This window comes from Nicotiana sylvestris, chromosome 9 (genome assembly GCF_000393655.2).
Source record: "Nicotiana sylvestris chromosome 9, ASM39365v2, whole genome shotgun sequence".
Taxonomy (NCBI): Eukaryota; Viridiplantae; Streptophyta; class Magnoliopsida; order Solanales; family Solanaceae; genus Nicotiana; species Nicotiana sylvestris.
This window is the reverse complement of record NC_091065.1, coordinates 59,684,560-59,704,239: the sequence shown is the minus strand read 5'-3', so window position 1 is coordinate 59,704,239 and position 19,680 is coordinate 59,684,560. Positions and strand designations below refer to the sequence as shown.

The window sequence follows — 19,680 nt, the reverse complement described above, 5'->3', positions numbered from 1 at the left end:
GAATTGATCAGAATGAAAAAAAATTAGTGTGGGTGAGAGGAATTTTGAGATTAAGCATTGTGTTTTCAGGGAATGAGGGAAGAGAATGAGATGTATCAAAGTAGAGAGAGAAAGAAAATAGTCTAATTGAATAGTATATTTAGTGGCTTAGGGCTAGGAGGTAACCAAATTAAATATTTTGCTATACATCTTAAAAGGTATCTATAAAATATAATTTTTTTAAATAATATTTATTTAAAATAAATAAGGTGTTAACCTTTGTTACATGAGGTAAAAATTCCAAAGAAAAATAGGAAATTATCTGGGCTCAAACTCTTCAAATCCCAAGAGGCCTGATTTTAAGGCCCACATAGAGTCCTGATTCCGACGTACTGCCCAATACATTCGCCTTTCAAACTCCATGTTTAAAATGTAATCCACGTGGCTGTAACCCCACGCCGCTGCTGCTGTAGTTGTTAAGGGTTTAGCTAATTTCATTTCTTTCTGAGTTCTCCCTCCCTCTCTCACACACACAAACAGAGAAGCTGGGGTTTTAGGGTTGTTGTTGTGGTTCCAAATGGATAGATACCAAAAAGTAGAAAAACCGAAGCAGGAATTACCCATAAATGAGAACGAGATCCGAATCACCTCACAGGGTTTGGTTCGTAACTACATCACCTATGCCACTACTCTTCTTCAGGTACTCACCATTCCGATTCCTTTTTCGCATTTTTTCCCGTTTCACTTTTGTTTTTGCCATTACCAAAAATGGATTCCTGTGTGTTGTTTCTTCTTCATTTTATAATATTTTTGTTCTTCTATTGGATTGGAACGATGCTTCTAATATTTGTTTTTATTGTGGAATTAAAATGTGACTAAGGGGCTTACATGGGCATAATTAGACTGCATTAATCTTCAGCTTTATCCTACATTTGTTAGGTTAAGTTATATTACCGATTGCAAGCTTTAAAAGAGCTTAATAAAAGGGAAAAAGTGATTGGGTGGTGGTGTTTTTTTTTTTGGGTTGGGTGGGGGGTTGTGGGGTGGGGAGGGGTTGAGTAGGGGGAAGTGAAAAGCTCTGCAAATTCTAAAGTGGCTGTGTTGATATGTACATTTATGTACGAGAAGATTGGCAACATGAGAACACACCTAGTGCATTTTCCTGGCCATAAAATGGTTAAGTACATTTTGATATATACGACAAATGTGACTCTGCTTTGCAATGTGAAATATTAGGGTAGCTTTTGCATTAATAGGCAGCCTGCTTGCCTAATTTGATGCATATCAAAGTCAAACGGCTGTAAATTTCTACGATACAGCAAATAAAAAGTGGAAAGGTAGAGGAAAATGGGGTCTCTGTAATTGCTTGATATTTTTTATGATGCAGATTAGAAAACTGCTGGTTTCTTCTAAATCTTTGAGAATTTCCCCAGTATTTGTCTTGGACTGCTTTTTGTTGCATTCTTACATGAAGCAACCTAAATTAGGAGGTTTAAGGTTCTCTGCTAATTCAAAATATGCTTTTCAAATCAAGATTCGATAAACTGTTTGACAGACGTTGCTGGTCTGAGCAACCTTCTTTTGTCCGTTGAAACTAAACTATCAATTTCAGTATTAATATTTCACATCCCGAAAATATGATTGTTTCAAGTACTAAAATGAGTGGTTATAACCAATCAATCAATTAAAACACCTCAATTCTACATTAGTTGGAGTGGCTATAGGAATTCCCTTTATTCATTTAATTCTATTCAAGTCATTTCATTCCAATACTAAATAATTTGAAGGTGTTTGGCTAAGCTTATAAGCTGGTCAAACTGGCTTATAAGCACTTTTTGGCTTATCTACGCGTTTGGTAAAATTAAAAGTGCTTATAAGCCAAAAATAAGCCAAAAGCCATAAGTTGGTCTCCCCCAACTTATCAAATTTTAGCTTATAAGCACTTTAGGTTTGACCAAAATATTTACTATTCTATCCCTAAAATACTTCTTTTTAAAACAAAACTCTTCGTATACCCAGTTCTTCAGCTGCTTATTATTAATTTCAGCACTTTTATCCAAACACATAACTGCTTATTTTTTAATTCAACTTCAGCACTTAAAAGTGCTTTTCAGCACCTAATGCTTATCAGCTACTCTAAATCAGCTAAGCCAAACAGGCTCTTTGTCATTTAAGAAAAATGGACTTTGTGAAATTATATGTTTTCTGAATCTTACTTCGGACCTAATGCAAGTATAGAATGTCAAAACCTTAACCTCATCTAGTTAATAACACATATGTGGATTCTTTACTTTCATTGTCGCATATAGGGATTTGTGTATTTGGAGGTCTAGTTAGAACATTGCAAACCATCTCAGGCAGCATTGTATCATTTTATCATCAATATGTTCTGTTTGAGCCATCTGTCAGATGTGTTCTAATCTCGTATGATCTTGCGCGACCACATGGTAGTCTTAACATCCATAGTTCTGCGATACTCATCTTATTGATATATGGTACTTCTAAGGCTCAATATTTAATCTTACTTGGCATCGCTAGTTTCTTTTATTAAACATTATCATGCAAATAGCATTCTTTTTATGGAATTTGACCATTAATATTATTGGTCAGCTCATCCATTGGTGGATGATTCTCTTGGTCATTTGGCCTTTACAATAATAAAACCAGCATTTTTCTGTTAGCTGCTAATGCAAAGTTCTAATCATAATTGAGCGTTCAGGAGAGGCGTGGGAAAGAGATTGTCTTGAAAGCAATGGGTCAGGCAATTAGCAAAACAGTTGCTATATCAGAGATCATTAAGGTAGCTTGGCATAGATGGTTTTCTTTCTCTACTTTTTCTCTTCCTTCTCCTACTTTTATATATTAAGATGTAACCCAATGATCTCAATCGTTTGCAGAGAAGAATGCCTCAACTGCATCAAGACACAGCTATCAGCTCAGTAAGCATAACAGATGTATGGGAGCCTCTTGAAGAGGGTCTTTTGCCGTAAGTTCCAATCCTGATTTGCTCCCATAATGTTTTGTTTTTGCAGTGTATATCCCAAAGCATGAACAGTATGCATGTGGTACTAATTTCTTGAAATTGGTTTCTATGCAATAAAGTGTGGAGCAGACCCGCCATGTGTCAATGATTTCGATCACCTTGTCAGCAAAGGAACTGAACGCGAATTCCCCTGGGTAACTCTCTGCCTTTGTCTGATTCTATGAAGTTTGCTCCTCCTGTTGTTTGACAATGCATCCTGGCAACTAATCAATGATCTTTGTTTGAATTGTTCTTTCCTATGGTAGTTACTGTATTTTTATGGTGTCTTATCGCTGAAATATTGTGGCTATAACTGATTACTATCGTACTTGTCTTGGCTCAAATGTAACTTCATGTTCATAGGTATCAAGCTCCTTCTGGGGTTGAGATTGAACAGATGAAGCCACAGTACAGAAATTACCAGCCTCAACTGCAGCAACAACCACCTAGACAAACACGGGCAGTCTACTATGCGGGTAATGAAGGTAATGAGGAACCAGACAAAATCACTAGATAAAGATATTTGCAGAATTAAACTCGACGTAGGTGGAAAATTGCATAACTTCTTGAATTACTACAACTTTATTTTAGATTCATATGGTCGAGGACGAGGTCGTGGTAGAGGGAGGGGACGTGGTTGGAGCAGAGGTGGATATGGAAACTATCAAGGTAGTCTTCCATTACTTTAAGATCTCTGGGAAGTAATACGCTCATTAGATGCAGGGATGATGTAATACCTAACCGTTGCTAATTTTATTTTAACAGAAAATGGTGATTACTCGAACTGGGGCCGAGAAAATGGTGGTTACTCAAACTGGGGCCGAGGTGGGGGCCGTGGTGGATGGGGATATCCTGGTAAGTGTACTTCTTGAGTGTCCATATAGTACTGCTTCTATGGATACTTTCTTGGGTTTTAACTATGATATTTCTTACAATGTTATATTATGTATTTGCGTTGAATCTTTGTTTATGCATATGAACTTAGGCTCTGAATATGGAAGAGGCAGGGGTGGAGGTGGCAGAGGTTATGGCCGTGACCGTGGCCGTGGACGAATGGGCCCCCGTCCAAGAGGTGGTGGCAACCAGGCTTAGTTGGGGATTGGCACTCTGGTTTTTGCACACTTGCTTTGGCTTAGTGGTTCTTTCTGTCCAAAGTATGTCTAAAGAAAATTGTGGGTTGTTTCATCTGTGGGTTAAGCAGTGATTGTGTTGTTTTTACAGCATCGTCGAATGTGGGAAAAGCTTATATGCTCTATTTGCTTTTAACGAAGCCAAGGTCAAATAGCCAATTTCTGGTTGCCGTCTATTCGATTTACTGGGGTTGCATTATCGTTGCTGTATTTATTCAAGTATAGGTTTTTTTTTTCCTTGTCTTTGAGAGATTTGATATTTTGGTATTTCTTTCCCTCAAGGACTATACGCAGGGGACCATCAATTTGAAGATAGACTTGATAAAATGCCAAAACTTTTATTCCATATTTGGTCAAGTTAACAACGTCGCTTAAGATGTCCGAGTTCATAACTCTAGCAAGGACAAATTGATAAAAGAAATGATAAAATGATGACTCGGAGAATTGTAGAACATATTATTCTGCTTTCAAAATAATCTACCTGGCTTCTCGTAGACTAATTTCAGCCGGTTAGATGGTTTTTTTAATTGATATTTCTTCTCTTTCTTTGACTCTGGTCTAGAAGTGGTCTTTTATTTGCTATTGATAGATATGAAGTTTCCCATTAAGCAAATACCAGAAGAATTTCTTTGACAAAATATTAACAAAGACAAACCCAAATTACTCTGGTTACACTTGAGGAAACTTGTTTTGTTACTTTCGTATTTAGTGGGATGGCCTGAACTGGAGTAAGTTTAGTAAACCATTTAAATATTGAGAAATGAACCAAGTTGGAATTCATTAGAAAAATAGGGGCTTCTACATATGTAGGAATTCCAAAACTGAATTGACACTTACAATAACATACTTTCAATTGGCATAACAGGGAAGGGAAAAGAAAAGTCTAGAAGGGTGTTTTGATTGGCTTTTAAGCTGATCAAATCAACACTTATTTTTTTTAGCTTTTTTCAATGTTTGACAAAATAAATAAAAAATGCTTAAAACAATTCAACAGTCATAAGTTGAGTATTATATTGTTTTTTTGCCTAAAAAACACTTGAAATCTGATCAAACATTTTACATTCCTATCCCTTACACTTTATTATAATTTCCAAAACCCTGCCTCTGAGTCTGAAGAGACACACAACTGGTAGTAGAGTATTATATTTTGAGGATACCAATAAAATTTATAGAAGTTGGTAAAAATGGTGGATCAGTTTTGGAAGTATTATTCGAATATTAATTAACATAAACGGTCAGTGAATCTTTGGATAGGATACACTTACACGCACTTTGAAATAAAATTTAAAGAGACCTCTAAGTTGGATAAATCAACAATATTAAGGAAAGATCTGTAAATGAATGGTCGACGTAATTAGGTAGGAAAGCTTAATCACAAGGTTACCCAAAATATATATAAACATTATACAAATAGAATTTAAAGCAAATAAGGTTTATATATAGACAAAATTACTCTCATTGTCAATTGGCCCAACATTTTAACAAAATTGGGCCTATATTTTCCCTTCTTACCCGATATGGCCCAGTTTATACATAAGTTCAAAAATTATTTTCATCGATTAGCCACATTATTGTCCCACTCTTTTTCTTTATGCGGAGGATTTTTTTCCATACCCAAATCAGTTTTTTCTTTCAGATTTTCTCCCCACCCCTCTTTCTCTTTCATTTTCAATTCGCTCTTGCTTTTTTTTTTTCTCTCTCTCTCTTTCACTCTGGAAAAATAGTCGAGTTCTTCTTCAAATTTCATTGCTCCGTTTCATTTGTATCTTCCTCTTCCACAAAATAACACTGTTGAACAATCCACACTGGATCTATCTTTTGTAATCTTTTTCTTTTCGATTCAGTGCTCGCCAAAGCTGATTCCGACTTTGACATTAGAGGATCCTTTTATTCCCATTCGAAGAAAAAGAAAATATTGAGTGGTTATTTCTTTTGATTCTTGTATTCTAAGTTATGAAATCTCCTTTTTGGTAATTTTTCCTTCCTTCTTCTTCTTCTTCTTCTTCTTCTTCTTCTTCTTCTTCTTCTTCTTCTTCTTCTTCTTCTTCTTCTTCTTCTCACTTTTAATGACTTCCGAAGGGAGGAAGAATGATGTATATGTTGTATATAACTATATATACATTGTATAATCATATATAACCATGTATATTTGTGTGTATTCTCATAGTTATACAGAATTATACATGATTATACACAAGTATACAAGATTATACATATTATACAACATAGATAATTGTAAAAAAATGTTTGAATTTCTTGCCTTCAGACATTGTGTATTATTATATATTTATATATAATTAACGTATGACTATGTATAACAATGTATATAAGGTGTTTAATAATGTAAACTTTTATTTTTTTTCCAGTGAAATAAGAATTTTCCTTACAAAACTTTGAATTTTGCAAAAAAAAAAAAAATTAAAATTATAGACTTTAAGGATGAATATATTTTTTACTTCAACTTCCTGATATTGTGAATTTTAGAAAATACTATAAAGAGGGAAGTAAAAAATAAATAAGAATGAAAATGGAAAAAAGGAAAAGATAAAAATGAAAGCAACATGTGGAATCTGATTTAGGCGTGATTATGGGTGTAGTTGACGAAGTTCGACGAAATTTGCGAGTTTGACTTGTTTTCATAAAATTGATTAATGTTTGTGGGCTACTCGATGAAAACCGTATTTGTGGGTTAGGCGGGTGAAAAGTACTTTCTCCAAGTGTATTTTCATGTATATATATATATATATATAAACCATCATACTTGCCGACCATTGATGAACCGATCGGATTAACCAACCAAAGTTGGCTTCAGTCATTATGTATTGAACAGAAGCAAAAGCCTTCACACACTTATTTGTGTATGCATAGGAGTGCATGATTCATTAGGTACATATTGATAGGAAGTCCCAAATTTTAAAGAATGTTTTTCAAGGCTTTATTTGTTAGAAAAATGATTTTGATAACTCAAAAAGAAATATTCAAATTAGTGTTTAAATTCATTCTTTTAATATTATTTTAATGGATCTTTATTATATCAATCAATAGAATATATTTAACGTTTATAACTGAAAATTTAAATAACTTTGAATATAATATTTTTCCTAACCTATAATGGCTATCATTATAGCTATCAAAATCAACTTGACTTTTGAAGATAATGAATTTGATGTTTGAAATGTTTTAGCTTAATTGCTTTAATTGTTATGTAAAGTTTCTTTATTTAACGTATAGATGTCTAACTTTGGGTTATATATATGAATATGTTTGTGTTATTTTGAGAGTGTGGAGAAAAAAGTAAAAACTTTCCTTCTAATTTTCTTCTATTGTGCTAGGTTTATTTTGATTAATCTTTGTTGTTCTGCTCCTAGTTTATACTAGAAGAGCTTGTTGAATTTTGGGGAATACGCCTAATTTTATTCATTACGGTGTGGGCAAAATATCCTTATGGATAGTGTCCTTGATACGCCTCAAGCTAATTCTTTTATTCTCCAAATTATCAAATTTTTCTAACAATCTTAAGGATATTTACACTATTTTATTATGGAGAATCAAGTTTGACGTTGTCCAAGTTATTTTTAAAAATGGGACATGTACTTCAAGTTTGCATAATGTTCTTATGGGGTTCAAATTATTTTTGTGAGGTACAAAGTATTACTCCAAGTCAATGAGCATTCTAAGAGATGCTAAAGATGGTACTATACCTTAAAAGACAGTGACTTCTTCTACGCTTGATATGTTTGTGTATGACATAAAATTTACGTATATATACTAGATATGCATAATTGGTTTAATATCTCCTTAGTTTTTTTTATTCTTTTCTGCCTATTCCCGTAAGAATATAATAGGCAGAACTTTGGCATCAAGTTGATATATATAAGATGGGAAAAAAGTGACTCTTAAGTTTCTGTGAATTTTTTTGAAATGATGGAAAAGCTCATATTGTATTTTTGTTTCCATTAATCTTTAAAACTGTGAACTTTTTATGTTAAGTTGATCTAGTAAAAATGATATTAAGTTGTCTTATAATAGACAAATATAAAGAAGAAAAATCATCTACCTTGCTTATGTCTCTCATCTTTTACGTGGCACATCAACTGGATATATTCTACTTCTTTAAGAATATTTATCCATCTTTTAATTAAAATATTATTCTCTTAAAATATTTGTTGATGATGATATAGTATGGGTAGTTGTTCATAATCTTATGAAATATTAAAATTTTTGCCTTACATTTATTGAACTATGGCATGACTAATTTTATTTGAGTCATGAGAATATCAATTTGGTCCTATAAATAAAGTCTTTTAAAATGATTTATAAATGACACATTATCTACTCTAAGGTGCTATGAAGTTTTGATTCTTTTTGTATGAAAAATAATTAATATGAATAAATTACTACGATGATGTGATGTAGTCAGAAATAATACATGAGATAAGACCTCCATATTCTTTTGAATCTAATAATGTAGCTAAATAGAAAATAAATCTTCGGGGCGGAGCTATATTATTAGCTTGTTATTTATAAAGTAGAACTCTTTATGACATGTGAAAAGGTTATCTCCTTAACCTTAAATTTTCGGAAATGTGGGGGACCATGGTGTCTAGATTTATATAGCTTGATCCTAAGAAGGAAAAATGTGAGAAAAAATTATTTATTAATGTTATAATAATGCCTTACAAAATTGAGATTTTTTGTGGTAAAAAATTAAATTGGAAGATAAAAAATGTGTTATATTTATAGCTCCAAAAAGTTATATTAATTTGGGTCTCTTAGTCATTTGGGCGAAAAAATCATTGAATTATGACCCATTTCTTACTGATTTTAGATATTTCTGTAGAAGTTAAAGTTGCTTCTATATTATGAAAATTTTACTTTGGTACTTGACTATGGAAGATACAAAAAAAAAAAAAAAATTCTTATATGTTGAGAGATGTTTCAAAAGGCACTTGCATGAAAATCAAGTTTTATTTCATTTGAGATGATTTTATGTCTTACTTGAGAAATACTATGAATTAGTATTCTGTATGTGAATTTTCCACTGTTTTAGAATGATACAGTGATGATATTGAATCTTTGATTCATATGAGAAAAGCTCAATAGTAATTGTGTGATCACATTTTGGTGGGTATTGTGGTACTAAAATTGCCTGGAAGTGAGGTTAATTAAGCAACCTCTTGGTGAGTTAAACCGATAATAATTATGTCGATGAATTGTGATTGCCAAAGCACAATAGCCATTGTAAGAAAATAAATCTTTCAATGGGAAGAGTAGATAAGTTCTCTAGAGACATAATGTGATATAACAATTGCATAGAGATGAGATTATATATATATATATATATATATATATATATATATTATGTTTAATCAAAAGAGGATTTGGCCGATCCTTTGACTTATAAGTGAAACATCGAGGGATTGAGACTTTTTTCAATTAGAGATGTATCAACAATGATGGTAACCTAACCTATGTGATTAGAGATCCCATGAAGTAGGTTCATATGGGTAATAACAAGTCATTAATTGATCAAATATGTACTGTAAAAATATGTCTCTTCCTGTAGTGTGTGTATATAGTGCAAGGCTGCAAGGAACGTGAGATTGAGTTATTAAACTCTTAATCCAATAATCCATGGCCTTTTATAGGTGGTATATTATGCTGCAGAATACACTTGATGGATGAACCTATATGAGTGTGGAGTGGGGCCGCTCTTATGAAATTTGTGGTGAAATTTCTAGAGCACTCATGAAAACCAGGCGCGAGCATGACCTATTAGTGCAAAACCGCGAGAAACAATAATGTGTATAGGGGTATAATGTGATAGATAAGACACTAAACTTACAAAAGAATGCTTGGTTCATAGAAGTTTTAAACTTTACCAATTGTTCTGTAAGCTTAATCTTATTTTATCTAGGTCTAGTTCATAGTTAGAGACACCAGATTCGACGCATTATACTCATTTATGAAAACCCAACGAAATTTTTTATTTTACTCTATTATATTCTTTTTGAGTTATGTGGGGGATGGTTAGAAAAATGATTTTGATAACTAAAAAAGAAATATTCAAATTTATTAGTATAGATTCACTCCTTTAATATTATTTTAATGGGTCTTTATTATTATTGCTCCTAAACGCACACGCAAGTATACGCGGTCGACAAGTAATATAGGATTGTAAGTTCAGATATCGTACGCACAGGGACCTGTGATTAACTATCAACTACATGCCCATTAAGAGCTATACCTGGAGTCGAGCTAACTGCATAGGCAGAGGGGAACTTTCCTAAAAAGCCTAATAGCAATTAACCGCATTGGAAACGACGAATCACACTCTGAAAGGAGGTTCCCTCTCAATAGATGTCATCTTCAAAGTAGAGGTTTGTGGTAACGGTGGACTGACAGATCAGCTCCAAGGCCTGAGTGCCTAGGTTACAGTGGTAAAAGTCGCTGCCGATGAGTTCCAGCTGCCAGAGTCTTCGATAAGAAAGAGGCCTCTGAGTAAACAGAAGTGAGATCTTTCTAGTTCTTGAACTAGCCTTCCCCAGCTTGAAGTCAAGTGAGGAACTCTTTCTCTTATATAGGCTATTTTGCCTTGAAATCCCATTCTATCCATCTTATTCTTCTGTGTAAGTTAAGACTAGCAGGGCATTCTCTTGCATCAATTCCTCTCTCACTCACGATGAAAGCTAAGAGCTTGCTCGAAGACAGCCTTTACTTCATTCTTTCAACCTATTTGTGCAAGCAACCTATTTATTCCCTTTCTCTTAGGAAAGACCTAGAAAGATCACTCCTAAAAGAAGCCTTTCCACTTTCTGGCGGGCATGCCTTGCAAGTCTCTTCTGGCGGAGATTTTGTGTAACCTCAATTACTCCAATTTTTAATTTGAAAAAAGAAAGATATATCTCATTCAAATTTCACACTGAGCTTTTGATATATGCGTCCCAGTACTAATCCAAGGAAGGAGGATATTCAAAAAAATCAAACAAGGATTCCCACCATTTCACTCAAGGCAAGGGAATGAAAAATTTTCTATTTTTCTAGTTAGAATGGATTGGTCGTACCTATCCAATCAATAATTGTTTATGACTGACTCGCTATTCACTCGGTTTTTGGGTCATAATCATTATGTAGGAGAGATGGCCGAGTGGTTTAAGGCGTAGCATTGGAATTGCTATGTAGGCTTTTGTTTACCGAGGGTTCGAATCCCTCTCTTTCCGCACTTTCACCTTGTGTAAGGCGGAAGCCCCCAAAAATGGTTTTCAAAAAATGGGTGATCAAAAGATCGAATTATTATGCCTATCTTGGTGGTCGTTACTTTTGGTGGTCTTTCTTAGTCAAGTGGCTTTCACTCCTCCAGTTCTATTATTATTGACTTGACTTATTATTATAAAAACTACTCACTATCCAAATGAAAGACGATCGATTATCTATCCAAGAAGATAGAGAGTCCCACATACGAGAAAAGGTCACAAATACAGTTGAACCAAGTAACATTGCAAAGGCATAATGATAGTAGGGTCGGGATATCCCCGCCCTCCGAACCGGACGTGAGGGTCTCTCCTCATCCGGCTCTCTGCAGGGTCCAAGCGAACCCACTTAAAATCTTTATTGAACTATGACCGGCCATCATATTAGCAAATAAATGTATTCCTGAGCTTAATGCTCGAAAACAATAAGGGATTAGCTCAAGGAGTACTAAAAAAGGTGCTAATGGCTAAATTAAACCAAGCAATTAATCTATTCAAGCAAATCCTAAAGTACGAATATTTAGCTAAAACTAATCTAAAGTAACAAACTAAGAGATTAAAGAAAATAAGTTGGCTAATTATAGAGACGAATTTAATGTGAGTGAATATTCTAGAGCTATGAGTTAACTAACAATCTTGTTGAGTTTTCCACTTAAATCGTCTAATTAATTTATCTGGTTTATTGGTTGACAGAGTTAATATTGCTCGTAGCCTTCTCCTAAAGTACAACTCGTCTATTCAAGCTAATCTAACGCCTATATTCCTATGGAATTAGAATTAACAAGAACGCATTTATAATTCCCGTATAATAAACAAAAGTAATATATGAGGCGATATACATAGAAATATATATGCTTTAAGCTAAACATCAATAGGAATATACCTAATCGTCTTGCTTGGTTATTATACGGGAATTATAAATGCATTCTTGTTAATCCTAATTCCATAGGAATATAGGCGTTAGGTTAGCTTGAATAGGCGAGTTGTACTTCGGGAGAAGGCTACGAGCAATATTAACCCTGTCAACCAATAAACTAGATAAATTAGTTAGACGATTTAAGTGGAAAACTCAACGGGATTGTTAGCTAACCCATAGCTCTAGAATATTCACCCATATTGAATTCGTTGTTAAGTTTGTCCTTGTTTTCTTTAATCTCTTTATTTGTTACTCTAGATTAATTTTAGTTAAATATCATACGTTAGGATTCGCTTGAATAGATTAATTGTTTGGTTTAATTTAGTTGATAGTTAATCACAAGTCCCTGTGGGTATAATATCTGGACTTACAATCCTATATTACTTGTCGACCACGTATACTTGCATGTGCGTTTGGGAGCAACACCTATCCTAACTGCAAATCCGCTCCTCCTTAGAGTTAAGATCTTGCTCTACTCAATCTTATATGCAATCTAGAATTCCCTCTCCCGAGTTCAATCCTAGATTCGTAGATAGTATTCAATTGGTGATCAAGCAATCAAATAATTAAGCGCAAGATGAATAAATAAACCAATATGATAAAATAATAAGAACAATTCAAGCTTCAAACTACAACGTTCATGTAGCACCCAAAACTCTAGAACTAATAAACTATGAAATTAAAGGAAGAGAAGAGAAGAAAAACTAGTTAGAAGCCTCCCCGAAGCGTGGTGTATATTTCCCCACGTGAATTCTCTTTCAAAGTATGTTAGATATTACCAAAGTGGCGTCCTCCTCTAAAACAAATGGGTTTAGTCTTGCTTTTATACGTGTTGGGTAGGTCTAGGGCCGAATAAACCGTGTCCTGGGCAAAATAGGACAAAATCCGCGTCAACAACGCCCTGGGTAGTGCCAAGCACCCACCAGGGCACTGCCTCAAACTTCCATTCTGCCTCCAGCGCCACAGGTGGCGCCAGGCGCTTCCTGTGGTGCCCAAATGCTCAATTCATCCGGTTTTGTTCGTTTTGGCTCAAATCTTGCACTTTTCGCCCCTAATTGCTCCCGAATTATTCCTACACATAAAAACGCTTCAAATTAACATAAATCATAGCATTTAACATCCCAAATTCACGAAACAAAAGTAAAATATGAGGCGATATACATAGAAATATATATGCTTTAAGCTAAACATCAACACCCCACACTTAAACTCTTGCTCGTCCTCGAGCAATGGGACTATCTAATAAACCCCCAACTACGTACAAGTATCAATTATAGAGGAGCACTTTAGCTTTTAACCAAACACTATACCCTTGACTATTATCAATACCGGCACACAAGCATGAACACACAAAATTTCACATTCTTCCCGTTTAAGCATGCCCAAATATAACCCTTCAATTCAATCAATTTCAACAACCTATTTGTTACCACCCAACCTCAAAAGCCGACTTGCAACCACTAAGCACCCTCAATTCATGCACTTACCCAACACAAAAGTTTACAACATTACCAATCATTCATGAGATCATATGCCCTTACCAACAAACAAAAGAGTGAATATAGTAGTCCACACATTCAAATATACTTTTGAATATAGATTAAGGACATCGCACAATTGAACAAAATTCGCTCACTCTCACAAAGAATTCATATGCATCCTGTGGTCGTACCATAAGCTTGCCCGTAATGTATATCTCTACTAATTTAAGCTAGCCAAATCTAGGATCAATTAGGACTTTAAGGTTGTAATGTAGGCTAAGGGACGAGTATGGTACATTTAGAAATAGTGACTAATCCTCCTAAGCACTTTGATACACTACATTCACAATTCAAGCACATATTATTCTCAACCAATTCACTTGCCATATACATCATAGCCATCTTTTCAATGAAGCACTTCTATAATTCCACTAGAACAAATCATTAAGAATCGGAGGTGTGTATTTTCTCCATTATTTGTACTATCATATTTTTTTTCTTTTCTTGGAAATTTTCTTTTCCTTTCTCTTTTTTTCTTCTTTTCTTCACACGCTCCATACATTAAAGTTCATCGGCTCGTGACTTTTAATTTCAACCTTAGTGCACCAACGGGCCCTTCCATGGTTCCACTCAAAAGCTACTCCCCAATCTCTAACCTTACTTCTTTTAGCGACTAAGTGCCTTATGAGGTAAAGTTCAATCAATATCAAATTAAGAACAAAATAGGGGTATGGCTTGTAATGGGGGTGCCAAAAGAAAGGTCTATAGGCTAAAAGGGGCTAGCAACGGAAAACTTTATTTTTATGTGACAAGCACATCCATGACCAAGCAAGAAACACCTACATCATCTCCTAGATTAGCACACTTACAATTCCGCTTCAATCAACACATGGGGCAAGTTCTAGACTGCACATGATAACACAGAAAATCACAAATCCTCACACACACGTTGCACATGACTCAATCAAAACGGTTCTGTTCAACTCTCAACACACATAATTGAGAAATTTAAGCAATATTGCACTATGTGTCATACAAGTCAAACAACTAAGAAAAGGTGTCGCAAAATAGGTTATTTACTTTACTTAGGCTTCACAATTCAAACCAACTATACAGAAAGATAGCATGTATGTCATAGCCTAATGTGTCAGTATCAACCATGTCAGTGAGTCTCTTAGAGTGACTCAATTTCTTCCTAAACTACTCCTAAAAAAAAAAAAATAAAGTACCCGGTTCGAGCTACACCCTTGGAAAAGAACTGACGCCCAAAGAAAAACCAAGGGATACTACCTAACTATCCTAAAAAAAAAATCTTTTTGGTATTTTTAATCGGACTTTATCCCTCAAGAAAATTGTCCAAAAGATCTATCGTCGGGAAAAATCTGAACTTTTTCTAAACTTTTTTTCAATTTTCGTTTTTTAACTAGACTATGTCTACTACGAGTTCTAAAAGAAAAACTAAATTTTTTTTTATATAATTACACTTCAGAAAGTAGTTTTCCCACCCCACACTTATTTTATGCACAGTCCTCAATGCATGATCATAGAGAAAAATAATACAACAAAGGTGAGAAATACTCCCTGAGGCCTTCTCGGGCCTAGCTCGGACATGATGCTCAACATTAACGGTCGGGACGACCCCACACTTAAGCTCAATCATGCTCCTCAGCTTCAACTTCGGGTACTCAGACTTCCCTTACTCTGCAAAACAAAAACAACACAAAACTTGACACTATATAAAGAATAAAAAATAAAAAAATTAAAATACAGGCTGGGTTGCCTCCCAACAAGCGCTTGATTTAACGTCGTGGCACAACACCATCACTTTCACCACTTTTCCTTCCATTTGAAGATATGAATTGCGCCCCCAATTTTGCATCAATTTTTCTATCACGTTCCTGGGGCGGTTGTATAAAAATAAATGAACCAAGCAATATGTATCTCATCTTGCATTTCTTGGCCTTTAAGTGAGGGATGTCGTTTTGTCTCCTTGACATCACAAATTTAAGAATATAAGCACTTTGTTCCTCATCCATTGACTCCTTCATATGCTCGACTGGATCAATTCCCATGTCACCAACCAAATACAATGTTGAAAAATGTTTAGAATGAGGTCCAATACGCTCCAACTCCATAATTGCATTGTTTTTGACATCCTCAATTTTGAGCACTTCGTCAACCTTGGAATCATTAATAATATTCTGGTCGAATAGTTGAAGTTCCTCTTTCCCCTCCTCAAGCTGGCCAGTATCCACAAGGATTGGTTGTAGGACATCAGACGCCTCAACCTTTTTATTCAATTGATCATGCAGGTCATGCATGTCTAAGCCAAATTGGTCTATTTCTTGCCTGAGCTCAGTTCTTTCGTCTATCAGCTGTTCTATCATATTTGAAAGACCATCACAAAGAAGCTCATGAGGTTTTATCAGTTGAGCTTGTTCCTCAAGCCAAGATTGGTTCACTATATCTGCTTCTTCAAAATAATCTTCTTGTGGGAACTCGCTCTCTTCATCGAATTGAGGTTCTTCTTGGAAATTGGCCATTAATTCATCCATTCTAGCCTGGAGTCTTTTGATCGTTAAGGCAAGACTTTGTTGCTCGACTATTTTCCTCATCATGTCCATAATACGAGCCATTCTTTCCATATCTTCCACTTCATTGCTCCTATCAAACTCATAAACATTATTAGAAATATTATAATAAGAACTCTGAGAAGGATAATAAGAATTAGTACAACCATCCCAATGGCCACCTTTACAACCACACACATTACAAAAATTCCAAATATCCGATTGAGATGCACAATTTTTCCCTAAGTGCGGTCCTCCACAATATGGACAAGGATTACCATAATAAGAATAACCAATATTCGACCAATTATTGTTCCAAGATGCCATGTCAACAAAGATAATAATATATTAAAGTAAGTTAAAATGAAAATAAAATAAAAACTTGAATAGGCAAAAAGTAAAAATTTAATCTACTAGAATAGTTAATTTCTAAGTCCCCGACAACGGCGCCAAAAACTTATTGCTCCTAAACGCACACGCAAGTATACGCGGTCGACAAGTAATATAGGATTGTAAGTCCAGATATCGTACCCACAGGGACTTGTGATTAACTATCAACTAAATAAAACCGAGCAATTAATCTATTCAAGCAAATCCTAAAGTACGAATATTTAGCTAAAAGTAATCTAAAGTAACAAACTAAGATATTAAAGAAAATAAGTTGGCTAATTATAGAGGCAAATTTAATGTGAGTGAATATTCTAGAGCTATGGGTTAACTAACAATCCCGTTGAGTTTTCCACTTAAATTGTCTAATTAATTTATCTGGTTTATTGGTTGACAGGCTTAATATTGCTCGTAGCCTTCTCCCGAAGTACAACTCACCTATTCAAGCTAATCTAACGCCTATATTCCTATGAAATTAGCATTAACAAGAACGCATTTATAATTCCCGTATAATAACCAAGCAAGGCGATTAGGTATATTCCTATCCTAACCGCAAATCCGCTCCCCCTTAGAGTTAAGATCTTACTCTACTCAATCTTATATGCAATCTAGAATTCCCTCTCCCGAGTTCAATCCTAGATTCGTAGATAGTATTCAATTGGTGATCAAGCAATCAAATAATTAAGCGCAAGATTGAATAAATAAACCAATATGATAAAATAATAAGAACAATTCAAGCTTCAAACTACAACGTTCATGTAGCACCCAAAACTCTAGAACTAATAAACTATGAAACTAAAGGAAGAGAAGAGAAGAAAAACTAGTTAGAATCCTCCCCGAAGCGTGGTGTATGTTGCCCCACGTGAATTCTCTTTCAAAGTATGTTAGATATTACCAAAGTGGCGTCCTCCTCTAAAAAATAGGTTTAGTCTTGCTTTTATACGTGTTGGGTAGGTCTAGGGCCAAATAAACTGTGTCCCGAGCAAAATAGGACAAAATCCGCATCAACGGCGCCCTGGATAGCATCAGGCACCCACCAGGGCGCTGCCTCAAACTTCCATTCTGACTCCAGCTCCACACGTGGCGCCAGGCGCTGCCTGTGGCACCCAAATGCTCAATTCGTCCGGTTTTGTTCGTTTTGGCTCAAATCTTGCGTTTTTCGCCCCCAATTGCTCCCGAATCATTCCTACACATAAAAACGCTTCAAATTAACATAAATCATAGCATTTAACATCCCAAATTCACGAAACAAAAGTAAAATATGAGGCGATATACATAGAAATATATATGCTTTAAGCTAAACATCAACTATACCAATCAATAGAATATATTTTAATGACTATAACTGAATTGACTTGAGCCTTGAGGTTTGCTCCCTTTCAAGGTCTCAAGTTAGAAACCCACTGGGTGCAAATAATTTCTGAGGGCCATCGGACTGGGTAAAACCTGAATTAACCGTGGTGCACTTGCAGGAAACTCCTTGTCGAGGGCCTGTGCACCCCCGAGATTAGTCAGGGCTCGAAGAGACTCGAACACCCGGTGCAAATAAAAAAAAATATATACTTTTACTACCATTTAATGGCTATCAAGATTAGTTTGACTTTTGAAGATAATGAATTTGATGTTTGAAATGTTTTAGCTTAATCGCTTTCATTGTTATGTAACGTTTCTTTATTTAACATATAGATGTCCAGCTTTATATATATATTTTTAACTGATTAATCTTTGTTGTTTCTGCTCCTAGTTTATACTAGAAGAGCTTGTTGAATTTTGGGGGAATAAGCCTAATTTTATTCATCACGTTGTGGGCGAAATATCCTTAAGGATAACGTCCTTGACACGCCTCAAGCTAATTCTTTTATTCTCCATAATTATCAAAATTTTCCAACATTATTCGTTTTCTTTTTTTTTTAATCGGTGTTTGGTAGCGGGTTTGGGGTCCGATTAATTTGAATTTACACCGTAAAGTTTGGCGTTGGGGTATAATATTTTCAACGATTTCATTCTCAAAGCTCGGATGCGAATCATCTCCTTAAGTATAAAGAAGCAGTTATCATCCCACCATAATATTTAGTCACAAAACTTTGTTCGAAATTAAACAAGTGAAGAACAATTTGTTTTTCAAAAGGAGTTGTTTAATATACTCCTAACGAACATGCGATCCCCGCGTGGGCCATCTCTTCCACATATGTCTTCCTTTTCTTTGCCCGTTTTCTTTAGTTTTAACCAAGTGTAATTCTTTTATTATTTTTCTTCAACCAGATTATTTTATTTGTGTGTTAGTTAGTATCTATTATCTAAACATGTTAAATCTGTTTTATGATGTGCAATTCCCACCCATATGAAAGTCTAGAAATACATTTTAGGGTATTAATGATATTTGAAACAAAACCCAACAACATTATATATATATATATATATATATATATATATATATCAAATCAAATCCAAACACAATAGTAATTGTTTTCTGAAAATAAAAAAGAAATTCTCTAAAAAATGAAAGAAAAAAAAGCCCGTCTTCTAATTCAAAAGCTCCTATTGGAACTCTAGTTTGGTCGAGCCATGACTGCTTGGCTTTCATAAAAAGGGAGACGATATTACACCTCTAAGGACAGAGAGTTTTGTATAGGGCAAAATATGTTCATATTAAATGCTCGTATGATAAAGCAACACGTGGAGTCGAAGACAGAAGTCGACTAGATCCGAAGGCAACGATCTTGTTTGTTCCCGAAGGGAGTAGTGTTCATGAAGGCAAAATAAATGATTGCCACTCGGTAGTATTTAATAGAGAATATTCTATAGTATTAAGTACATAGTTCGTTATAGAGAATATGGCATTCACTACCTATCGTTACACATTCTTCGATGGTCCTCGTAATTGCCATTTAAGAAGGGCTTGATCCTAGGACCTTGTTCCCGAGACACCAATAGAAAAAGAGAAC

At 34.8% G+C, this 19,680-nt stretch overlaps 1 protein-coding gene and 1 non-coding gene across 2 annotated transcripts; both read left to right on the top strand.

The window, feature by feature from the left end:
• The first annotated feature begins 434 nt into the window (after window positions 1-434).
• Window positions 435-4,477, top strand: LOC104232950 (uncharacterized). Its single transcript, XM_009786225.2, has 8 exons — window positions 435-679; window positions 2,699-2,779; window positions 2,877-2,965; window positions 3,082-3,156; window positions 3,365-3,486; window positions 3,593-3,670; window positions 3,767-3,856; window positions 3,987-4,477. The coding sequence occupies exons 1-8, from the start codon at window positions 557-559 to the stop codon at window positions 4,091-4,093; spliced, it is 765 nt and encodes a 254-aa protein (XP_009784527.1). The 5' UTR covers window positions 435-556; the 3' UTR covers window positions 4,094-4,477.
• Window positions 4,478-11,264: 6,787 nt separating this feature from the next.
• On the top strand, window positions 11,265-11,351 carry TRNAS-GGA (transfer RNA serine (anticodon GGA)). Its single transcript has one exon. It is a non-coding gene; the product is annotated as a tRNA-Ser (tRNA).
• Window positions 11,352-19,680: the final 8,329 nt, after the last annotated feature.